This window comes from Hippichthys cyanospilos, chromosome 17 (genome assembly GCF_059441005.1).
Source record: "Hippichthys cyanospilos isolate Australia breed blue-spotted pipefish chromosome 17, RoL_Hcya_1.0, whole genome shotgun sequence".
Lineage (NCBI taxonomy): Eukaryota > Metazoa > Chordata > Actinopteri > Syngnathiformes > Syngnathidae > Hippichthys > Hippichthys cyanospilos.
Genome location: NC_142385.1, coordinates 7986050 through 8006329, shown reverse-complemented (window position 1 = coordinate 8006329; position 20280 = coordinate 7986050). Strand labels below are relative to the sequence as shown.

Sequence of the window (20280 nt, the reverse complement as noted above, 5' to 3'; positions counted from 1 at the left end):
TAGTTACGTCCTCAATCCCAGCAAACTATTGTAAAGGAAAAAAAATACGGTAGAACTAAGGACAATAGGCAAATATCACGCTTAAAGTTATGAATGCCGAGAAATCATAGACATCAAACATTGATGACCTCAACTTTACCTCTTTGAAAACCAAGATACTTAAAGGCTCACTACTCACATGGCATCATTTCTTTATTCAGGATCACCGAGTTTGAAAACTAAGGGGGACAAGACAACAAAAAAGTGGTAAATACTCAATTCATTTACACGGTTATTGAAATATTCGCTGTAAATGTGCTCTCACAAAATTAACATCAGTTGATTTTTTTTTTAATGTTGTGAATGTAGCTCTAGTAGTGTAGGATATTTGATCTTACTATGCTTTCAGTTTTAAGAGAAATCTAAACCATTGCAGTGTGAACATACTTCGTGCGCTCAAGTAGAAAGTCAAGACTCACAATGTAAAGGAGTTAAATATAATAAACTAAATTCAAAATCAACTGTTCACTAACATGTTCATGAATTAAAAATACATGTTTACTAACATGTTCAGTTCAGGATTTGATCATAAACTGTGCAAATAGTACGATGTAGTTATTAAAAAAACAACTTGGAGTAATTATTTTAATTTTAGAGACTTAATGCCCATCATCTGCCTGACTGTTGCATCATATTGTTGCATCATCTTTTCCATCAATCTGATGTTGTTTGTTGTCATATTTTTTACTTGCTTGTTAAAAAAATACATCGTACTTTTAAAATTATTGGACTAGTTTATTAAACACGTTTAATCAGTCAAGGGAGCAATGATAAATTTTACATATTTTCAAGTTAATTTGATAAAGTGCCACACAACAGTTTTCTGTCAATTATGAAGCAAATAATTTAGCAATTTTTCACCAATAGACATTTTTATAAATAATCCTTTTTTTTTCAGTAATCTTGTCATTTCCAATTCCGGGCCGCTGAAAATTAATTGTGGGTTGCAAGTGTCCCCCGGGCCATAGTTTGGACACCCCTGTTTTATTGCAATATGGGGGGGCAACTCATTAGTCCATGTCAATATTTGTATGTATTGAAAAAAGTTTTTTTTAAATTTTTTTACCGCATAACACTTTTTTTTTAACATTCATTTTGAACATGCATCGGGATAAGAATACAGTACAAAACAGAAATTTGGAAAAAAATGGCATGTTACTCAATTCTTTAGTAGTCATCCATACCAATGCCAAGTAGCGACACCACTCCCAAATATTTCATAATTTAAAAAAATACCTACCTTTTAATTTTGTTTAAAATTTAATTAAATTAGTTGCATTCTTATTCTTCTAATTTGTAATTCCAAATTAGTGATCGTAAAACTGATAATACCATTACTAGTTATCTGGCTCATCCCTAAAAAAATTGTGATTACATGTAAAAAAAAAAAAATACATACACCTGTTTCCATGCTTGAAAAGGAGTAGGACTTTCATTATTTATATTCCCAGTATTTTATATTTAATTTATTATTATTTCGCTGTTTGTGTGCTATTTAGTGAAACAAAAATACAGTGTGTGTAAAATTAGGCTTATGTCTCTAAAACGTAACGTACTGGATTAAAAGTACACTGTATTCCCTTTAAAACATAAGGTGTCAAAAGTTCGGTCCTTCAAGGCCGGAATCCTGCTTGTTTTCAACGCTTCCCTCACAAATACACCTGGTTCAAATGATGAGGATAATTTTCAAGTTCCTGCAGATTTTGCCGATAAGATAATCCTTTGAATCAGGTGTTCTGGAGGCGTTACCCTGGTTTTGTTTTCCTCCTCCTAGAAGGTTTGTGCACGTATAAACCCTGAATCAAAGTTCTCCATGTTTAGGTTGCAAAACAATGAGCTGGAGTTTCTTGACTCGATTGCTGGATGAAATCTACCAGCATTCCACATTCGTGGGGAAGCTCGGCCTCACAGTCGTCATCATTTTCCGCATCGTGCTGATCGCCGTCGGGGGGGAGTCCATCTACAGCGACGAGAGCCACCTGTTTACGTGCAACACAGGTCAGCCAGGCTGTGAGAACACATGTTTCACCACTTTCTTGCCGCTATCGCAAGTGCGCTTCTGGGTCTTCCAGATCATTCTTGTGTCCACACCCTCGGTCATGTATCTGGGCTACGCCATCAACAAGATCGCCATCAATGAAGCGAAAGGCGACAGGGCGAAGAAGGAATGCGATGAAGGAGCCGGGCCCGCCGTCAATGTGGAAGCGGAAGCGGGGAGCGAGGCCAAGGGCGCACATGAGACTGAACGGGACGCCAAATTGCACCACGACGGGTGGCAACGCATCAAAAAGGATGGTCTGATGCGTGCTTATGTCATCCAGCTGGTAGTGCGCGTCATATTGGAGGTGGCCTTCCTGTTCTTGCAGTATTACTTGTATGGCTTCTACGTGTCCATGGAGTACGTGTGCTCCACCCCGCCCTGCCCCCACCAAGTCAACTGCTACACATCACGGCCCATAGAGAAGACCATCTTCCTGATCATCATGTATGCCGTCTCCACCCTCTGTCTGGCCATCAACATCTGGGAGATGTTCCAGCTGGGTTTCAACAAGATTTTTAAGAAGATCGTAACATCTGTGCACCAGAGGTGCAAGAAAGAACACCTTGATCGGGCACAGGAGTCAGGGAGAGAGGTCAGAAATGTCACTCGTTCTCCTGAGAAAAAAATGCCTGCCTCACCAAAGTACAACGGCACCGTCAAGCCCCACAAGGTGTGCCCGCCAAACCCGCCTTCCGCCAAAGCGAGCAAAATAAAAGCGCGACAACAGAACGCATTCAACGCGGCCCTTGAAGAGCGCCTCCGTTACAAAAAATACAACCCGAAGCCCGATCGCCAGAAGAATGCTGACAGTAAGCAGATGCTCGGCAGCAGCAAGCGTGTCGACCCCGTGACCCTCGCGAGAACGGTCACACCAAGCCGACCGGCAAGGCAAACCGGGAGCAGCAACGCCAGCTGTAGTTTGAAAGACAGGGAGACCAAGGATTCTGGTTGGGTCTGAACATGCCAGTAATGCAGCCAATATACAGTATTCATCAGCATTTCATTACTAAATTAAACAGTTTTTTTTTTTTTTTGTGGTTACCGCAAGTGCCTTATTTTCAAACAGTGCTGCCGCATTATTTGGAGTCAATTTGATGCCAGTGTCATATGGATGTGCATTAAAAAGTGACAATTTTTCAGATTAGAATTGCTTGTTTTCTCGGCATTCCAAAACATCAGACAACATTGCCGAAACAGACTATACAAATTAGTAAATTTAAAAGAACAATTCAGTATTTCAGTCTTAATTTGTGAGCTGACGCCCATGTTATACGACATGAGTTTGAATGTGATCCCCCTGCACCCCAACTAACAAGCACAACACAACGCAGGTCGTTAACTACGTTAAATAAAGCGCTCCACATTTGAGCGTTTCAGTCATAAAATGGTGGAAATGGCATCCCAATGACAACCACCAACCACCTCAAGCGTCGTGTAAATCTGCAGACAAACCACCTGAATTCAATAAAGAAAAATAGGAGCGTTTTGTCGAAGTTTTGCATTTTTTTTTCAGGTGGAAACCAAACGCAACATGAAGACAGGAAGTGACTCGTTGTCGCTAGTGGTTTATTTTTATTTAAACAAATAATAAACGAGCGCTAGCTTGTCTTTCAAAACAATACAATACTCTTTAGCTTTTCTTAGTAATCACTTAAACATCTACCTGAGGATCTTTTTTTTTTTAACGTATTTTCTGTAGTACCTGATTTAACCACTAGATGTCACATAAGGATCACTTTCATTTAAATAGAGTGCGATGGACTGGATTATTACAGTTACACTAAAATTTAAAAAAATGTGTGCATTTCTGGTTTGGGATAACTAAATTTCTTAGGTTGGGGCTGTGGTGGGTAGGGTCAGACTCGTGTAATGAAAAAGTCTGACATCTATAGTAATTAATTTTCTAACTGATCAGATTTGATTTAATGTTGCATATTAACACGTGGAAACAGCAGTTCCTGTGATTTACAATTGTTCCTTGAAAAGTATTTGAACATCTATAGCAAATTTATCATTTTAAAATAGAATATAGAAAGCATCGTTTCCTTTGTCACAAATGACTGAGGGTCAAACATTCAAGGACAGATTAATTTATCTGAAATGTACTTCTTTGTTTTGACTTGAGGTAAAATATTTGAGATTAAATCATTAGTTGGATTGTATCCAAGGTTCCAAGTCACCAACACAAAAGACAGACAAAGATAGGCGTCCACATAAATTTGCTATTAAAAAAGGGTGCTTGACAACACATTTTGTAAAAAGAAAAGAAAATACAGTACAACTATAAATATCTCTAACAAGCTTTGTAGAAAAAGAAAAATGCATTCAGTTGCAGTTCATTTTGGAACAGTTTGCGATTAATTCATGAAAAAAAAAATTGAAATCCCTTGAATTGTTTTGTCTGCTTAGAATAAGAACCTGGCATTCGAACAGGGGTGTGTAGACCTTTTATATCCACTGAATGTTAGTACAGAACCCCAGCAAAGTTGTGAGAGCATGACTGGCAAAGATAACTTTTTTCCCCCATGGGTCCATGGAAAAGTTACAAGAGTTTGCACAAATTCTGCTCAGAAACAAATAACCAATCAAATGTGACACTGCCAAGAAAATGGACTCAATTTAATCCCAGTCAAATTTTAAAAGAAAACCTCATATGTGCCAGCCATTTTAGACCATTTTAATTTATTTTTGAAGGCACATGGAATATTATGTTCTATAGCTTGCAAACATGGCACCCAAAATAACAGATTAACGTCCATTTTTCATCCAAAAAAAGTATTTTAGCAACAGAACATAGCAAATTTTCAACAATTTTCTGGCTGGAAAACAGAAAATTAGTTCTTTGTGACAAGATTCCTTTCAAGTTGAACTTTGACTTTCACACTTTTTTTGCTTTTGTGACACCTAAAAAAAAACATCTACTCATTACAGTGTGACATAAATAACACAGCTGGGCTTTTGATATTGCAAAAAGAACAACATGAATAATTTTCAGATTTGGAACTCGGAACTCAGCGTTTGTAACTGATCTATGTGAATTTGTGACTTTTTGTTGCTGCAGTGTGCCTTTGGGAAAAAAGCAAAACTTTTATTTACCTTTATTGTCATATAGACTCCTTTGGGTTTTTACTTGGGTGATTGTGACGTTTTCTCCCTAAAGCACTCCTGTATTGTCAATTTTAAGTTTTCTATTTTCCTCCATGTTTTTTCTCAAAGCTTCTTTGGACTCCTCACAAGCCTCTTTCTGCTTACTCTTCATTGAGTTCTTCTAATGTGCCTTGCTAATCTCATCTCGGATGCACTTCTGCCATCTAGTGGCCGTTTTTATCGCATGAAATGGCTTTAGGAGCATTACTACATCATACTCGAGAACGCTTGTGCACAAAAAGCAGAAAAAACGTACAACTACGTTTTGGGGATGAAACGTAGTCATTTAAAAAGACATATGACCACGTTTTTGGTAGTGAATGAGTTCATTAGCCCAAGTAAAATTCAAACTTGGCTCATGCTTATGGAAATGTCTGCTTAAATGTGTTTTCAGCAGTTCGGTATTTAATTTTTTTTTATTTAAGTCCTAATAGGGCTGCTCCACCCGCCCGCTCCAGTATTTGTGTCTGTTGATTTTGCTCTTGCTCAATTGTCCTTGTGCATCTTTTGCCCGGCCTTCTTTTTTTTCCCTAAACTTCCACTAACAGTTACTCAATTCCCGGAGAGAGAAGAGTTCCCCTAATTCCCTCCTCCTCCAGGTTTGACGGACGGCATCGCTTGCACACTACTTTGTGTGTGCGCGTGTGTGTGTGCGTGTTTTGGTAGGCTAAAAGGGTCTGCAAGTCTTGACATGGTCTTTGGGGAGTTTAATTGCAGCGTATGTGGCTATTTTATTGTATATGCATGCAAGCAAGTTGAGTAAAAAAGATTGGTTAAGAAATGTGATTCATCTTTGAGGTCCACACACACACAATTGTTTGTACGTCTATACTTGTGAGGACATCAATTGACGATGCATTTACGAGCACCTAACCCTAAACTTAATCATCATAAATGATTGCCTAATACTAACCCTTACACAAACCTCAACACTAATTCAATTTATACCAATCCTCTAAAACGGGTGGGCAAACCTTTTGATTTAAGGGCCACAAAGGGCTCTAAAATTTGACATAATGTGCCATATTTCAAAAGAAAATTGACAAAAGTGTTATTGAAGTCCCATGTGTTTAACTATTTATTGAAATGACTTTTACAACAACTTCAAATTAACAAAATAAAGCTTTTTTTTAAGTAATGACAGTTACAACTTTAAAGCACTGATAGTTTCCACCATCCTTCAGGATATTATCAATATCCTCCTCCTGATTGATCATTTCTTCAAGTGGGCCGGATTAAAAAACTTAACGGGCCACGTATGGCCCTCGAGCCGTAGTTTGTCAACGCCTGCTCTAAAAGCAAGTGTTGAGGCCTAAATGTCCTCACTTTTCCAAAATATCCTCACTACGTCGGTAGAAAACTCAAAGCGGTTCTCACAAGAATAGGAACTCACGCACGCACGCACACACACACACACTGTGTGTTGACTTAAGAGTTAATGAATGGATGACTGGAAGCTGGAGAGGGAGCAGCACCTTGGAAACAAGCCTCTTTTCCCAGGAAGGAAGCACAAGAGGACAAAAGAGAGGGGGGGACCCCTCAAATGAAAATTGCCTGTTTGCCGAGACCCCAACAAGTGCGGAGGGGGAAGCGAAGGTGGGCCTGGAAGCATTCCACGCAACGTTCCAGCCAGTAACATGTACTTGACGAGGAGCCACGGGGAAAAAAGGGAGAAGCAGCTGTTGGAGGAGGAGAGTCAGACAAAGAAGGAGCTAAGGGGGGGCTGTCCTTACTTGCTCTCCTTGGCGTGGGAGGGGGCACAGCGAGAAGCCCCACTCATTTGATGTTTGCCGTGTGTGCAGGCAGCCTTCCTTCGCCTTGCACTCCGGCCATCATGCACCGCAGGGGGAGGGCTCCTCTTCTCCTTCTTCTTCTTCCCTGGCTCCTGGCGGCCGGCTCGGAGTTCCGGCATCACCGCTACGAGGACATGGTGAGGGCTTTGTTCGCCGTGCACAACCAGTGCCCCTACGTCACGCGCATCTACAGCGTGGGCCGCAGCGTGGAGGCGCGACACCTTTACGTGTTGGAGTTCAGCGACAACCCGGGCATCCACGAGGCGCGTGAGTAACACCTCGCCGCGGACAAAATGGGTCACCTGGTATGTTTTCAATGGGTTGCCACTTTTCAAGGTGAACCCATCAGGCACTGTTTGTGTATTTACTATTTTTCTCTGACCATGTTCACGGTCAAATTAGTTTGATGTACAACAGCACTGCCGAATTCAAACCATTGTATATACAGAGGCTATAAAAAAAAGTCTACACACCCCTGTTTAAATGTAAGGTTTTTGTGGTACAAATTGCTGTACATCAGGCAGAAATAAAGTCACACAACAACTAAAGATTGTTAACAAATACTAACATCCAAGCTAGGGATTTTTGATACCGTATTTTTCCAGTACGGATATTAACACTTGAGTAGTCACTGATACAGATGCCGAGTACAAATACAACTAGTATTTTCTAGACACATTTTCCCTTAAAAATTCATGAAGTTAATCGCGTTTTGTTCTATTTTTTTGTTTTCTATAAAACTCCTCCAAGAGAACAGCTGATACTGATACTGGCTGCTATTGCTAGATCGATACCTTGAAATAAAAACAGGTATAATCTAGATACTAATACTTGTAATTGATACTCTCCCACCCCCCCCCAAAAAAAAAAAAAAAAAACACCACAAAACAATATGACAAATGCCGAGTCAAAAGCCAAAGCATAAAAATGACTTGTAAGATGCAGTTTAAAGATAAAAATCAAAAGGAATTTGATTATTGTTTGACCCAAAACGATCACTCAAGGTTGCCATGTTTGTGTGCATACAGTATATACAGTATATATGCATTTTTTTTAGATATACCTTTGATAGATAGATAGATAGATAGATAGATAGATAGATAGATAGATAGATAGATAGATAGATAGATAGATAGATAGATAGATAGATAGATAGATAGATAGATAGATAGATAGATAGTGGCACAGCAATGGTCTCAACGGAAAATGTTTAGAAATGCAATGCACCCTGGTCTCATATTTTTAAAACACGAAAACCTGACATTTTTGAAAAAGGGGTGCACAGACATTTTACAGCCAAGGTGCAGTTTATGTGAACATTCTGGCAAGAGATGATGTGTTTTAGCACAATTGGCAGAGGGAAACCCGTGGCTTGGCTTGCATGCCAGGGCATTCATTCTATTTTTGCACGAGACGGAGCAGTGTGTTGGTTTTTCCTGGTAAAAAAAAAAAGGCAAGCGAAGAATGTTGGATTTGGCATTTGGAAAGTTGTTTACATGCACTTTCTGGCCATTTTTGGGTTGAAAAAGAAAACAAAAAACATCTGTAATTCATTTCAAATGACTTTTGAGGGGGTTGCTTGCGATATTTAAGCTACCAGCGATTTCTCGTAACCACAAAAATCAGCCCGCCGCATGTTTATTTTACACACGAGCGGCGCAGAAACCGCCGCCGTTTGCATTGGCCAACGTTTCCACCGGTGCCTTTTTTTTTAGGAGAAATATCTCGGGCTTATCTTGGCTTTTCATTGCGCGGGTTTCCTTCAATAGAATCGAAGGATGTGTGCTTGTTCTGTTGCAAGGTGCCACTCAAGGGAAAAACAGGAACTTTACGCAAGGGAGTGTGACCTGTGTGGACTTGTTTGGCTGCCGCTACTTGTAACCTTTTAAACTAGTGGTGGACAACACAAGGGTCGTGGGCCATATGTGGCACATACTATTTGTGTGTTTGGTCTCTAAACCTAATCGCAGGCTGATGACAGATGTCACAGGACCTTAACCAGATCGAGCAATCATGTGATCAGAGAGACTTCCTCAAGATCAGCTCTTTGTCAGGAAGTTAGCTGACCCGACAGCGAACATTCATACATATTCAGTATATTAGAGTTACAACAGTAACTTTTGTTGTCGGTCATAAACACAGCTTTTGTCAGTCATAAAAAACAGCTCTTAAAACAAGAACTGCACTAGTATCACTGAATCAATTTCAAAATATTGGTGAGTACAGCATTAATCGATGTTGCGTGATAGTATTCAATTAATAAGTTGCATTTTTGTTATCACTGAATAATAAAAAATAAACAGTAACAATTGGTTGATAAACCAATAAACCAAGTAAGTGGGGAAATAATTGTACACTTAAATGCGAATGTTATATTATTCAATTATTTCAAAACATTGATGGCCATATATGTATTTACTGGTAACTATAAATGAGTGGCCTTCAAGAGTGAATGCTGCATGTTGCATTTTTCATCACTGAATAATACCAAATAAACAACAATAATTGGTTGATAAACAGTAAATAAGAGAAATGATTTGTAAAACACAAATTGGATCTATTACATTAATTAGACATTAGTTAGAATAATTGATAGACTTTATGTGTATTTCACACAAAACAGGTTATGTTGCTGTTATTGACAAAAAAACAAATATACTATGTAATTTAATACTCCATATTTAACTAATAATTCACCTTGCGGATTGATTCTTGAATATGAAATGTGGTGGTTCATGAGGTAATCCAAGCATGTTTCGCAATGTCCCCTGAAAGCCAGCCTCTTCATTTGTGTCCACTGTAGTGGACATTAGTTTTTTATTTCTCCCTAACGACTCATTAGAGCCGGTTTTGCTTCTTTGACCCGTTTTCTCTTGCACATTTCCTCCCCAGTGGAACCCGAGTTCAAGTACGTGGGCAACATGCACGGCAACGAGGTGCTGGGCCGCGAGCTGCTCATCAAGTTCTCCCAATTTCTGTGCGAGGAATTCCAGGCGGGAAACCAGCGCATCATGAGGCTCATCTACGACACGCGCATCCACATCATGCCGTCTATGAACCCCGATGGCTATGAGGTGGCTGCCAGACAGGTAGCAAGCACCCAAATGCACCACGAGACCTTTGTTGAATAAAAGACAGTTGCGACGTTAGGAGAAAAAACTTATGAGAATAAATATGCATTTATTTCAACCTATTATTGAATATAGCCTGAATGAATTCAAAGGAATCTTTTATTTCAGGGTCCGGAGTTCAATGGTTACCTGGTAGGTCGAGGCAACGTTCGAGAAATCGACCTGAACCGCAATTTTCCGGACCTCAACGCGCTGATGTATTACTACGAGAAGACCAATGGACGAAACCACCACCTGCCGCTGCCAGACAACTGGGAGCAACAGGTCAGACTCCGGGGCGGCATTGTTTGAATACTTCAGGTTGATTTTACTTACCGTGGAATCAACTTTAAATTTTTCCGCCTGCTCCATTCTTTAATCCGTCCCACAAAGCATGAAAAATTTTGTTACTTTAACTGATCTGATTTTTTTTCCTTCATACCAGGTATAATCATTAGCTAACTTCTTCATTGTAAATAAAACAAAAGAATGTTCTTATGCAGTGGATGTAAAAGGTATACATAACAGTGATAGGAAAATGAAGCTTCATGAAGCACCTGTATTTTTTTTTTTTTAATCTAGATGTTTATCTTGTTATAAAATTAAACACTTGTGTTGTGGAAATGTATTAAATTCCCCCTGCTTCTTTCAACTAAGAGTGCCATGAGTCAAAAGAATAATAAGTGTTTCATGAAGCTTTGTTTGTCCATCGCTACCACAGTACATGCATCAGGCAAAGATTAATAATTAAAAAATATTTAAAATAGCCTATAAACTTCACAACTCAACCTCACAAGTGTCTTTAAATCACCCCCCCCCAAAAAAATTAATATGTTCTTGTAGAATTTCCTGCCATAATTTCTTTTTTTTTCTTAGCTTCTTTAAAAGATGGAAAAAAAGAGTTATTGATAAACTTTTGAAGAATTTATCCTATTCTCACACATTATCATTTATATTAATAAAACTTGGTGCTTGAACAGTAGTGTGTAGAATTTTTTATACCTGCTTTATTGTAGTTGACAATGTTTTATTTATTAATAATTCATTTGAATAAAACAGACAATAAATAAGTCCATTTGTGTGTGTGTATCTATCATACTATTATTACAATGTAAATTAAACAATTAGCTAATTCCTGTTTTGCAAATAAAACTATCATAATAAACAATGAAATTGTAATAAATTGTATTAAATATTTGGATTAGGATCATTAGATAATGAGACAGTATAAAGTTAGAATTAATTAGACTGTCAGGATAAGCGGCTATTGCGTAACAAAAACAAATTGAACATAACCTCATGCAATCTGGCCCATCCGTGTCTTTCAAACATCAAATGTAAACCTTTAGCCCGAAAATGTGCGCACGCCTGCTACATCCCCTCTCATAAGCCGAACCATACTTACTGTGCGGGTCACGCGGTACTCTGCTCTCCTTTGTGTTTACGAATGAGAAACATTCATCCGCATACGCCTGCCTATGTGTCCATATGTAAGCCTGCACCGTGGCGACAGATTTAGCTTCAAAGCCAAACAAAGCGCCACTCATAATAAATAGCTGCCAGACTGCTACCGCCTGCTTCAAGGCCACTGTATTCTTGGGGCTCTGCTGTTTATTGCCGCGCATACCTCACTCACACCAGCACTACAGCTCCAGAAAATAAATGGCTGAATTAGCGTTTTTTTTTTCCAATGGAATAATTCTTACATGGAAAAAATAAAACAAACTCTATAGGCAATGTCATATTCATGTATACGTGGTAGTCAAGTGAAAGAACAAATTAAAGTACAAATTAAATTTGCCATATTTAAGCACATTTTTAGTCATGGCTGTTTTTAGCTTATTTTTTGGGGTGCGCAAGCACCAGAAAATTGAATTCCAGCACCAATAATATTTAAAAGATTATTTGGTTACTATATTTATGTACGTTATTTTCATTTTAAACAAGCTGTTAACCCAATAGTTCTCAAGCTTTTTCAACATTGCACCTCCTGTGAAACATTTTTTCAGCCAAGTACACCGCGAAGGATTTTTGGATGAAAAAAACAAACTTGTCCTGCGTGTTTTCCAAGTTTCTCTCTGCAACATCCTTGATTTAACTGATGGGAATCGTTATGAAGCTCCCGCAGTGATTGCTGATGAGCTAATTATTTAAATTAGGTGTGTTGCAAAGAGAATCTTTGAAAACTTGCAAAACTTGCGGTCTCTCGTGGACTGGAGTAAACTTTTTGTGGCGTTTCATACATTTCTGATTTATTGAACTTTAGAACAACATTTGTAGTGGTATCTCTAAGCGTATTGTATTCAGCAGCTCCAGAAAATAGATCATGTAACATCATCTGTTTTATTATGGTTGCCCGTTGTGTCACTAATGACAATGTGCATCTATATAAAATGTCGCAAAATAAATGTTCTACTAACAAGTCATTAGAACTCGCAATAACTTGCCTAAAGTTCCATTTGATTTGCTCTTAATTTGAAAAGAAAACCTGTTTCTGTTATGGCACTAAAAAGCATTAAATCCGATTTGTTGATTTGAGAAGCAGTGCCTGACACCGCGGGTGGGTTAAAGAGTTCATGAAGCGCTTTGAGAAGATACTTTGGAGGATTAATCATGCATGCATGCCTGAAGATTATTTGAGTTGACAAAAAAATGAAGGAGCGGTGAAAGAGCAGCAACAGTTGACCTGCCAAAAAAATGAAGCATTTCAGTAGATATGGGATAAAAAGAAAACCAGATGTGTTCAGTGTTTAGTATTTTTGCTAAAAAAAAAAAAAAAAAATTAAAGTCAATCAAGATCTCACACAAAAATAAAATTGACCCGTAGTACTTTTTTAAACTTTTTTTTTACTTTTTTTTTTACTTTTTACTTTTTACTTTTTTAAAAATTAGGTGTGGAGTGTTCTAATTTTGTTCTGTCCATCAATTCTATCCCCAGGTGGAACCAGAGACGCGTGCGGTCATCAAATGGATGCAAAACCACAATTTCGTCCTGTCTGCCAATCTTCACGGCGGAGCCGTGGTGGCAAACTACCCCTTTGACAAATCGCGGGACGCCCGCATCCGAGGGAGGACCACCTACGCCGCCACTCCCGATGACAAAATCTTCAGAAACGTAAGCCGGCGAACCCTGACCCTTCGGAGACATCGCCCTTTGCTAATTTGCCTATGTGTGCGTATGATGCCAGTTGGCGAGGACGTACTCGTACGCCCACAGCTGGATGCACAAGGGCTGGAACTGCGGCGACTACTTTGACGAGGGTATCACTAACGGAGCCAGCTGGTACTCCTTGTCCAAGGGTCAGTAAAAAAAAAAAAAAAATTGCTTTTTAGCAAGTCAGCTCACAAAACCTTCACACAAAGAAAATAACAGGAAAAGCCCACTAGAAAAATCTGAACTTTTATTCGTTGTTAATTTGAATTAATGGTGGCAGGGGTGTACCAATTAATATAAGTTTCTAATGTGATTGGTTCATTCTGACTCAACACAGAGACATCCTGGTTTCAGCCATTTTTACAAGATTTCCCTCTTATTTACTATATGAGTAATACTGGTTGCAGTTTAATTAAATGGTGGAAAAAGTTACCAGGGTTGTCAACTGGAAACTATTTCAAATTTTATGAAGCGTTTTCTTTGAACTCAGTTAACTCTATTTACGTGTTTTAACTTGATTTACTTACTTTAGAACTGATCTATGTAGTTTTAATTTTAAAAATTAAATAAAGTTAATAAAAAAAATATGTCATGTTACTGTAAAAAGTGCTGAAATGCTCGTTGGGAAAAACAAAACATTGTCACACTGTTTTTATTAAACGATTTTATGACAAGTCCAACATTTTACTCAAGGAAATACCTGTTAGGAGCTTGCAATTAATTGTGTTTGGTTATGGAAAATTTTGTGATAAAAATTTAATCACATGACAGAACTAGAGTATAGAGTTAATTAAAAAAATGACATTTGAAGAGAGGTGTGTGAACTTTTTATATCCACAGTATTTTATTTCTAATACATAATTTCAGGCAAGTTGTTAGACCAACTGGCAAAGTTAACTTTTTATTTTCATGGGTCTGTGGAGAAGTGTGACTTGTAGTGATGAATTAAAATGATATTTTCCATGAAATCTGCCTAACAACGAGTAGCCAATCAAATGTGACATGACCAAGAACACCAGCAATTCTGCTGACTTTGGACTTGAATTTCTGTTATAAAATAAAATCATATGCAGTTGTTGCTGTTGCTGTGATTTACAATACAGAATTAGCATTTGGAGAACAATCTGGAATTTTATTACTGGTTTTTGCCTGGTATGCAGCCTGCCTATCATTTTTTTCCTCCTTAAATCTCTTAAAATTGAGTTGGTGTCATGTCAAAAATAGAAATAGAGAATATTTCCAGGGTCATCAATCAAAGGACACTTTAAACAAACTTCAAGACTGGCGCTAAACCCAATGCCCTCATTGCTTCTTGGCTAAGTGTTTTGCAGTGAACATTTACAGTAACAAATGTGCACAAAAACCCCCCGAGGGCTCCACATTCATCAAATCGCTGGCTTATGTATTCACCTCACTTCATCCAAGAGCGCAAAATAAGACCAAACAATGACTTACTTTAACTCCCTGTCTGGAATTTGTTGTTTTTATTGCAAAGCTTGCGCAATATCACGTTTAATAGGAGTGTGCTAGATTTGTTTTCAAGGTCTGAATTTGCCGCCATCGTGCCGTGTGTTGCAGGCATGCAGGACTTCAACTATTTACACACCAACTGTTTTGAGATCACGCTGGAGCTGAGCTGCGACAAGTTCCCGCCGGAGTCTTCGCTGCCCCGAGAATGGCTGGGAAATCGCGAGGCGTTGGTTTCCTTTGTGGAACAGGTTGCTTTCCTCTTGTTTCTGCTAAAATCATTCAATTTGTCCTTTAGATACAGCTTTGGACTTTCTGCTTGTACAAGTGCGATGACGCCAAAGTGCTTGGTCCACTTTAGAAAAGTATACAGTAGGGTAACATACACTTTCAAAAGCCATGATGGAAGGGTCGGACAAGCGCCTTTGTTCTAATTATACATAGCGGACTGAAGTAAAATATGGCACTTGTTTACTAAATGAAAGACTCTTCTTTGCATTCTGGAGCAGTGATTTTAGGAAGGGACTCTAGGCGAGGCCTGTGGCGGTTTGCCCCCCCCTAAAAAAATGCGTGTGTGTGGTGGGCGTGTTACAATTTGTGTCTTGACCTTGTTTCTCAATGTGAATAGAAATATCATATATGTCACTGAGCTATTCGGACAAGTGTTTCTCTATATTTATACACTTTACATTTATGCTCATATTTTATATATTCAAAATGGTGGGAGACTGGTTAACATGCCCGTCTCACCGTTTGGTGGTTCTGGTTTCGATTCCGGCTCAGGCCTTCCGGTGTGGAGTTTGCATGTTCTCCCCGTGCTTGTGTGGACTTTCTTCTGTCACTCCGTTTTTTTTTACACATTCCCAAAAACATGCATGGAGGGTATATTGGACACTCTAAATCACAGGTGTAAATCTCTTGGTGTCTGATCCGCCTCATCATTTTATGTGGGCCGCAATATACTGATTTGACTTCAAGTTTCTGGCTAAAATACCAAACTTGCAAGTTGTCTTCAACCTTTATAAATTTGGGGGAAAAGAAACATCCGTTTTTTTTCTTCCCAATCACACTTTTGAACTCTTTTTTTTTTTTTTTTTTACTGGTCTCATTTCAAAACTAGCTAAATGTTAAACAAACGTGAAATTTTATTTGACCGCAGTCTTTCTTGTCCCTCTGCTCAAAGACGGCTGAGATATACACCAGCACACCAGCATCTCTAGTGAAGATAGACGGCTAAATGGATATTTAGAAAAACATACAAAAAATGCTCCAATTTTGTAAGCAAAAGGGCAGTCAACTCAATTCCCTCCATTACAGGTGCATCATGGGATAAAAGGCATGGTGTTTGATGAAAACAACAACCCCATCAAGAATGCAGAGATCTCGGTGTCTGGCATCAACCATGATGTGACCAGCGGTGAGTTGTTTTTCCTCTGCCGTGTGCCTCTGAAAAGCGCCACTTGATTCAAAGCTTGTTCTTGACTTTCCAGGAGTGCATGGAGACTATTTCCGACTCCTGTTGCCTGGCACATACACGGTGACAGCTTCCGCCCCGGGCTACACTGTCTCCTCAAGCACCATCACAGTAGGGCCGGCTGAGGCCACCCAGGTGGGTTCCCAATCTTACAACACGCTTTCAAACATACGTACACGCCTCACTTTAGGTTTAAAAACGAAACGTTCCACATCAGTTATTGTTTAAGTGTGGTACTGGCTCCCTCTAGCGGTATCTGGACGGTCACTGTGTGAATACCGTTATAGTTAGTGATGGATCAACAAAATTTCTCGAAGCATTTGTGAAGATTTTTTGACTCCACTTATGTGACACGCTTGCGTCAGAAACACTGGAAAATGATGTTATTTCCACTGCGCTTGTGTTTATCTTTAAACCATGAGCACCATCTAGAGGAGTAAAACAAATACCACAGGTGCTTCATGAAGCTTCATTTTCCATTCACTGGTTACAGTGGCTTGATTCACAACAGTACATTTGACTACCACATACATCTAAATTTTAATGTTGGTCATGATGGTGGTACTTGTAGTATTTTTTATGTATTTATTTCAAAGTTATAGTAAGTACTTACTAAGTACTAATGGCGGGAAAATGAAGCGTCATGAAGAACCTGTGTTTGTTTTTGTTTTTTTACTCCTCTAGATGGTGCTCTTTGTTTAAAAATAAATACTGGTAGAGTCTATTAGATTTCCTTTTGCCTCTTTGAACCAAGAGAGCCATCTAGAGGAGTCTTAAAATTCCACAAGCTTCACTTGTCTCTCGTAGTTCTTGTAAGTAAATTTTGTTTTCTACAAGTTGATCATCTCTTTTTCTCCACCACAGCATAACTTTTACTTGAAAAAGGCACCAAAGCAAAATGTGAAGACGAAGCATCACCACGGCAGGAGGAACGCTTCATCTCCCAAGTCCAACTTAAAACTGGGCCCAAGATGAGGCTGGAATACAAATATGCGCACACAAAAATTAATATGTAATTTTACCTTTGTAACCTTGTGATTGTGTTTCTTATTTTTCATTTTGTTAAAGGGACAGTGTGTAAGATTTAGACCATTCTTCATTAAAATGGAATAAATTAAATGATTGTAAATTTCAAAAACTTGCAAATGAATGTGTTCTTAATGACCAACAGTATGTTTTAAATATAATCATAGGTCTAGTTATCATGAAATTATATTACATGGGGGTAAGTGCTTCTCTGGAGGCGGCCATGTTTGTTATCGCTTCGGTCAATGGTAAATGCAGCACCTGCAGCACCTCCTGCTGTCCGTAATGAAAAAACGGTCTAAATGTTCCACACTGTCCCTTTAATATGCATTTTTTTGTCTTTAATAATTATTCCAACAATGGCGTATTTATATAACAGTATAGATGCACATAAAGATGCCTGTTCCATTTTTTGGGGTATATTTTCCATGGCACCTTATTTGTTGACTATACAAATAAAAAATGAGTCATGTGACTAAATCACTGTATAACCCTGGAATATATTTCCATTAAAGCGAAAATGCGAGTGGGAAATCTTAAGTACAATTTCTTCCAGTGGGTGGCAGCAGAGGACAAGGCCTGGAATGCCAGCACTGAAATTGTATAGCACTTAAATAAAGCACATAAACGCTTAGATAAAATACCCCACTTCTCCCCAAATAGTCCTGAAGATGACAAAGTGATGTAAATTCCACCATCCTTATCCTGTTTAAAAGCCATGAAAAGGTCTAAATGCTATGGACTCATTTGTCATCTCATTAGATATTTTCCCTTCCGGTGCCTTTCTCAACGCAAACAAAGTCAACAATAGCTCCTGTGTGAAGGACAGGAAAGAGGAAAAGAACACTTCACATTGCGGGCTAAAAGTGTTCATAATACCATATTAACCAATTACACCAAATGCATTTATTTTAGATGATCATTTTCAGAGCAATTTAGTGAAATGTTACTGATTAACCTTTCACCCACCGGAAGGCCTGGTCTGGACACACCATGTCCACAACACGACGACTGTGCCCTCCCACAGTGCATAAAATGAGCAGAGCAAATATTCAAAGACAACAATGGACCTCTAAAGCACTTTTGAATGAAAGCGGCCACTGCCAGATGAGACACAAAGGCAGCGTTTCATGCAGACACAACACTCTGGAGAATTCTCATTGGTGTGCATAAAGTGTGTATGTGTGTTAGTGCACAAAATGTGACGTCACGAATGCCCTAACGTGGACCTACGCTGCCGGGCATCTCCCACAAGATGCGTAAGCGCATCCATTGACTGACAGTTGGACTCATGGATGCTATACACTATTACTGACATTGTAAAATATGGGACTTTTAGATCCATATTCTGCTTTTAAGTGGGATCACTGGGGCCAGATTTCCCATTTCTGGATTATTCCCCATACGAGTTTTAGTGTCACTTCAATTCCTTCCTTTCCCATGTTCACACTTGAGATTGGGCTCAGTTTCCTGCCATTGTTTTTGCACATACAAGAACACATATGAGGAAGCTGTCATGCAGAATCAGCAAAAACTGCATTCAGCCTTTCACATCTCAAATAAATGACAATGTACTCTAATGAGTTGGGTGCTTGAGTATATTTGTGTAGTAGAGATAATTACGAGATCAGTTTTCTTTTTATAATTAAAAGATATTCCATGAAAAAATATTCGAAATTCCAGGACAAAATACATTTCAACAGTTTAGTGTAAATGAGGCAGTCATTGCAGGGTTGCAACATAGCATGAAGGAAATGAATGAGCTCGTCAAAAGGATTTAGTTGCAGTACTTCCTAACTTGGCATGAACAGGAAGATGCAAAATGCAGAAATATAATATAGCCATTGGCCTAAAAGCTCGCGTTTGTTCATTAAACAACTAGAACCGAAGTACACTGTGTACAACAACATATAATGCACATTTTTATTATTTTTTTCGAGTATTTCAAACTAAATATGAAATCATCAACAGGCTTATGTATTAGCTGTTATTAGCATTAGCATATCATGGACAAAAACACATAGCGAACATAAGCGAACAATGCCTTCAATGAACACAATGATAATTGCTGAAGAATTAAAACATAATAGACACATAAATAAAAGTTTAATTTGTGTTTGTGTTGCAAATTAGCGAATATTACACATTTGGAAGTTGGAACTACAAAACAGTAGTTTTTTTGTTTGTTTGTTTTCCATCAGGCATCATATAAGGCAACTACAACAGTTGCTGGAAAGCTTTGCGTTCTTTAAACACAAACGGTGAACTCTTTGGACTTATACATATTGCAACAAATTATTTTATTTTTTGTTGAAAATAAATAAACCACCCATCAAAATTAAAGCAATATTCTCGTTAATGTCTTTGTGGGAGGGTGACAGGCCGATGTCACGTGTGTACCCACTGTATGTAAACTGCAATACGGAAATATTAAACATAACTGTTCAATCTAAAGTTTATCATAATACTGTTTGATAGATTTATTGAACATATAAACACAATTCAAAGGGAAATGAAAATAGAATAAAGAAACTAAAAACAAAATAATTAATATAAACGTTCTGTAATTTATATGTTCAAAAGATGTAGGAAATTCCTTGTTTTTGCAAGATTAATGATATTCAGACACTAGGTAAATTATATACAGTAATATAATGTAATACATCATAAATAAAACTTAACAGAAATACAAATATCACTTAATTCACAAATTTCTACGGAATATCAAGTTTCATTCATTCAGGAAGGGCAGAAGCCTGCAGTGTCTTCCATGCACATACATAGGCGTTTCGTTAATAAGGCGCAGACATAACTTTAAAGCAACATTTCGTCATGAAAAGAATAAAATGCATTTGTCACTACGTAATATAAACGGTACGCACTACGTTTTTGGTCAGGCATTACGTGAGACAGCTACAAAACTTGTAAGGAAAACGCGCACTTTCCCTTTCTTTTCATTCAGGCATCAAGGTGGGGCACCTAACGGGAGCTATTTGGAAAAAGTGGGTGGTCTGTTAGTGTGAGTGAAG

At 38.4% G+C, this 20280-nt stretch overlaps 2 protein-coding genes across 3 annotated transcripts; both read left to right on the top strand.

Annotated features, from left to right (window-relative positions):
- The first annotated feature begins 86 nt into the window (after positions 1-86).
- Positions 87-3573, top strand: LOC148409407 (gap junction gamma-1 protein-like). Of its 2 annotated transcripts, none has more exons than XM_088438831.1 (2): positions 87-246; positions 1861-3573. In XM_088438831.1, the coding sequence occupies exon 2, from the start codon at positions 1872-1874 to the stop codon at positions 3036-3038; it is 1167 nt and encodes a 388-aa protein (XP_088294957.1). In that variant the 5' UTR covers positions 87-246; positions 1861-1871; the 3' UTR covers positions 3039-3573. The 2 variants fall into 2 exon arrangements, with proteins under 2 accessions (XP_088294957.1, XP_088294959.1); XM_088438833.1 differs by lacking the exon at positions 87-246 and having other exon boundaries at positions 1888-2037; positions 2112-3573.
- Positions 3574-6753: 3180 nt separating this feature from the next.
- Positions 6754-17731, top strand: cpn1 (carboxypeptidase N, polypeptide 1). Its single transcript, XM_088439668.1, has 9 exons — positions 6754-7287; positions 9913-10109; positions 10260-10415; positions 13069-13245; positions 13319-13430; positions 14863-15002; positions 16069-16168; positions 16242-16360; positions 17090-17731. The coding sequence occupies exons 1-9, from the start codon at positions 7011-7013 to the stop codon at positions 17198-17200; spliced, it is 1389 nt and encodes a 462-aa protein (XP_088295794.1). The 5' UTR covers positions 6754-7010; the 3' UTR covers positions 17201-17731.
- Positions 17732-20280: the final 2549 nt, after the last annotated feature.

Excerpts from the sequence above, each read along its gene's own strand:
- LOC148409407 (XM_088438831.1), top strand. The coding sequence starts at position 1,872 with ATGAGCTGGAGTTTCTTGACTCGATTGCTGGATGAAATCTACCAGCAT.
- cpn1 (XM_088439668.1), top strand. The coding sequence starts at position 7,011 with ATGTTTGCCGTGTGTGCAGGCAGCCTTCCTTCGCCTTGCACTCCGGCC. Across the intron at positions 13,431-14,862 it reads CTGGTACTCCTTGTCCAAGG|GCATGCAGGACTTCAACTAT; the intron begins GTCAGTAAAAAA and ends CGTGTGTTGCAG. Across the intron at positions 15,003-16,068 it reads TGGTTTCCTTTGTGGAACAG|GTGCATCATGGGATAAAAGG; the intron begins GTTGCTTTCCTC and ends CCTCCATTACAG.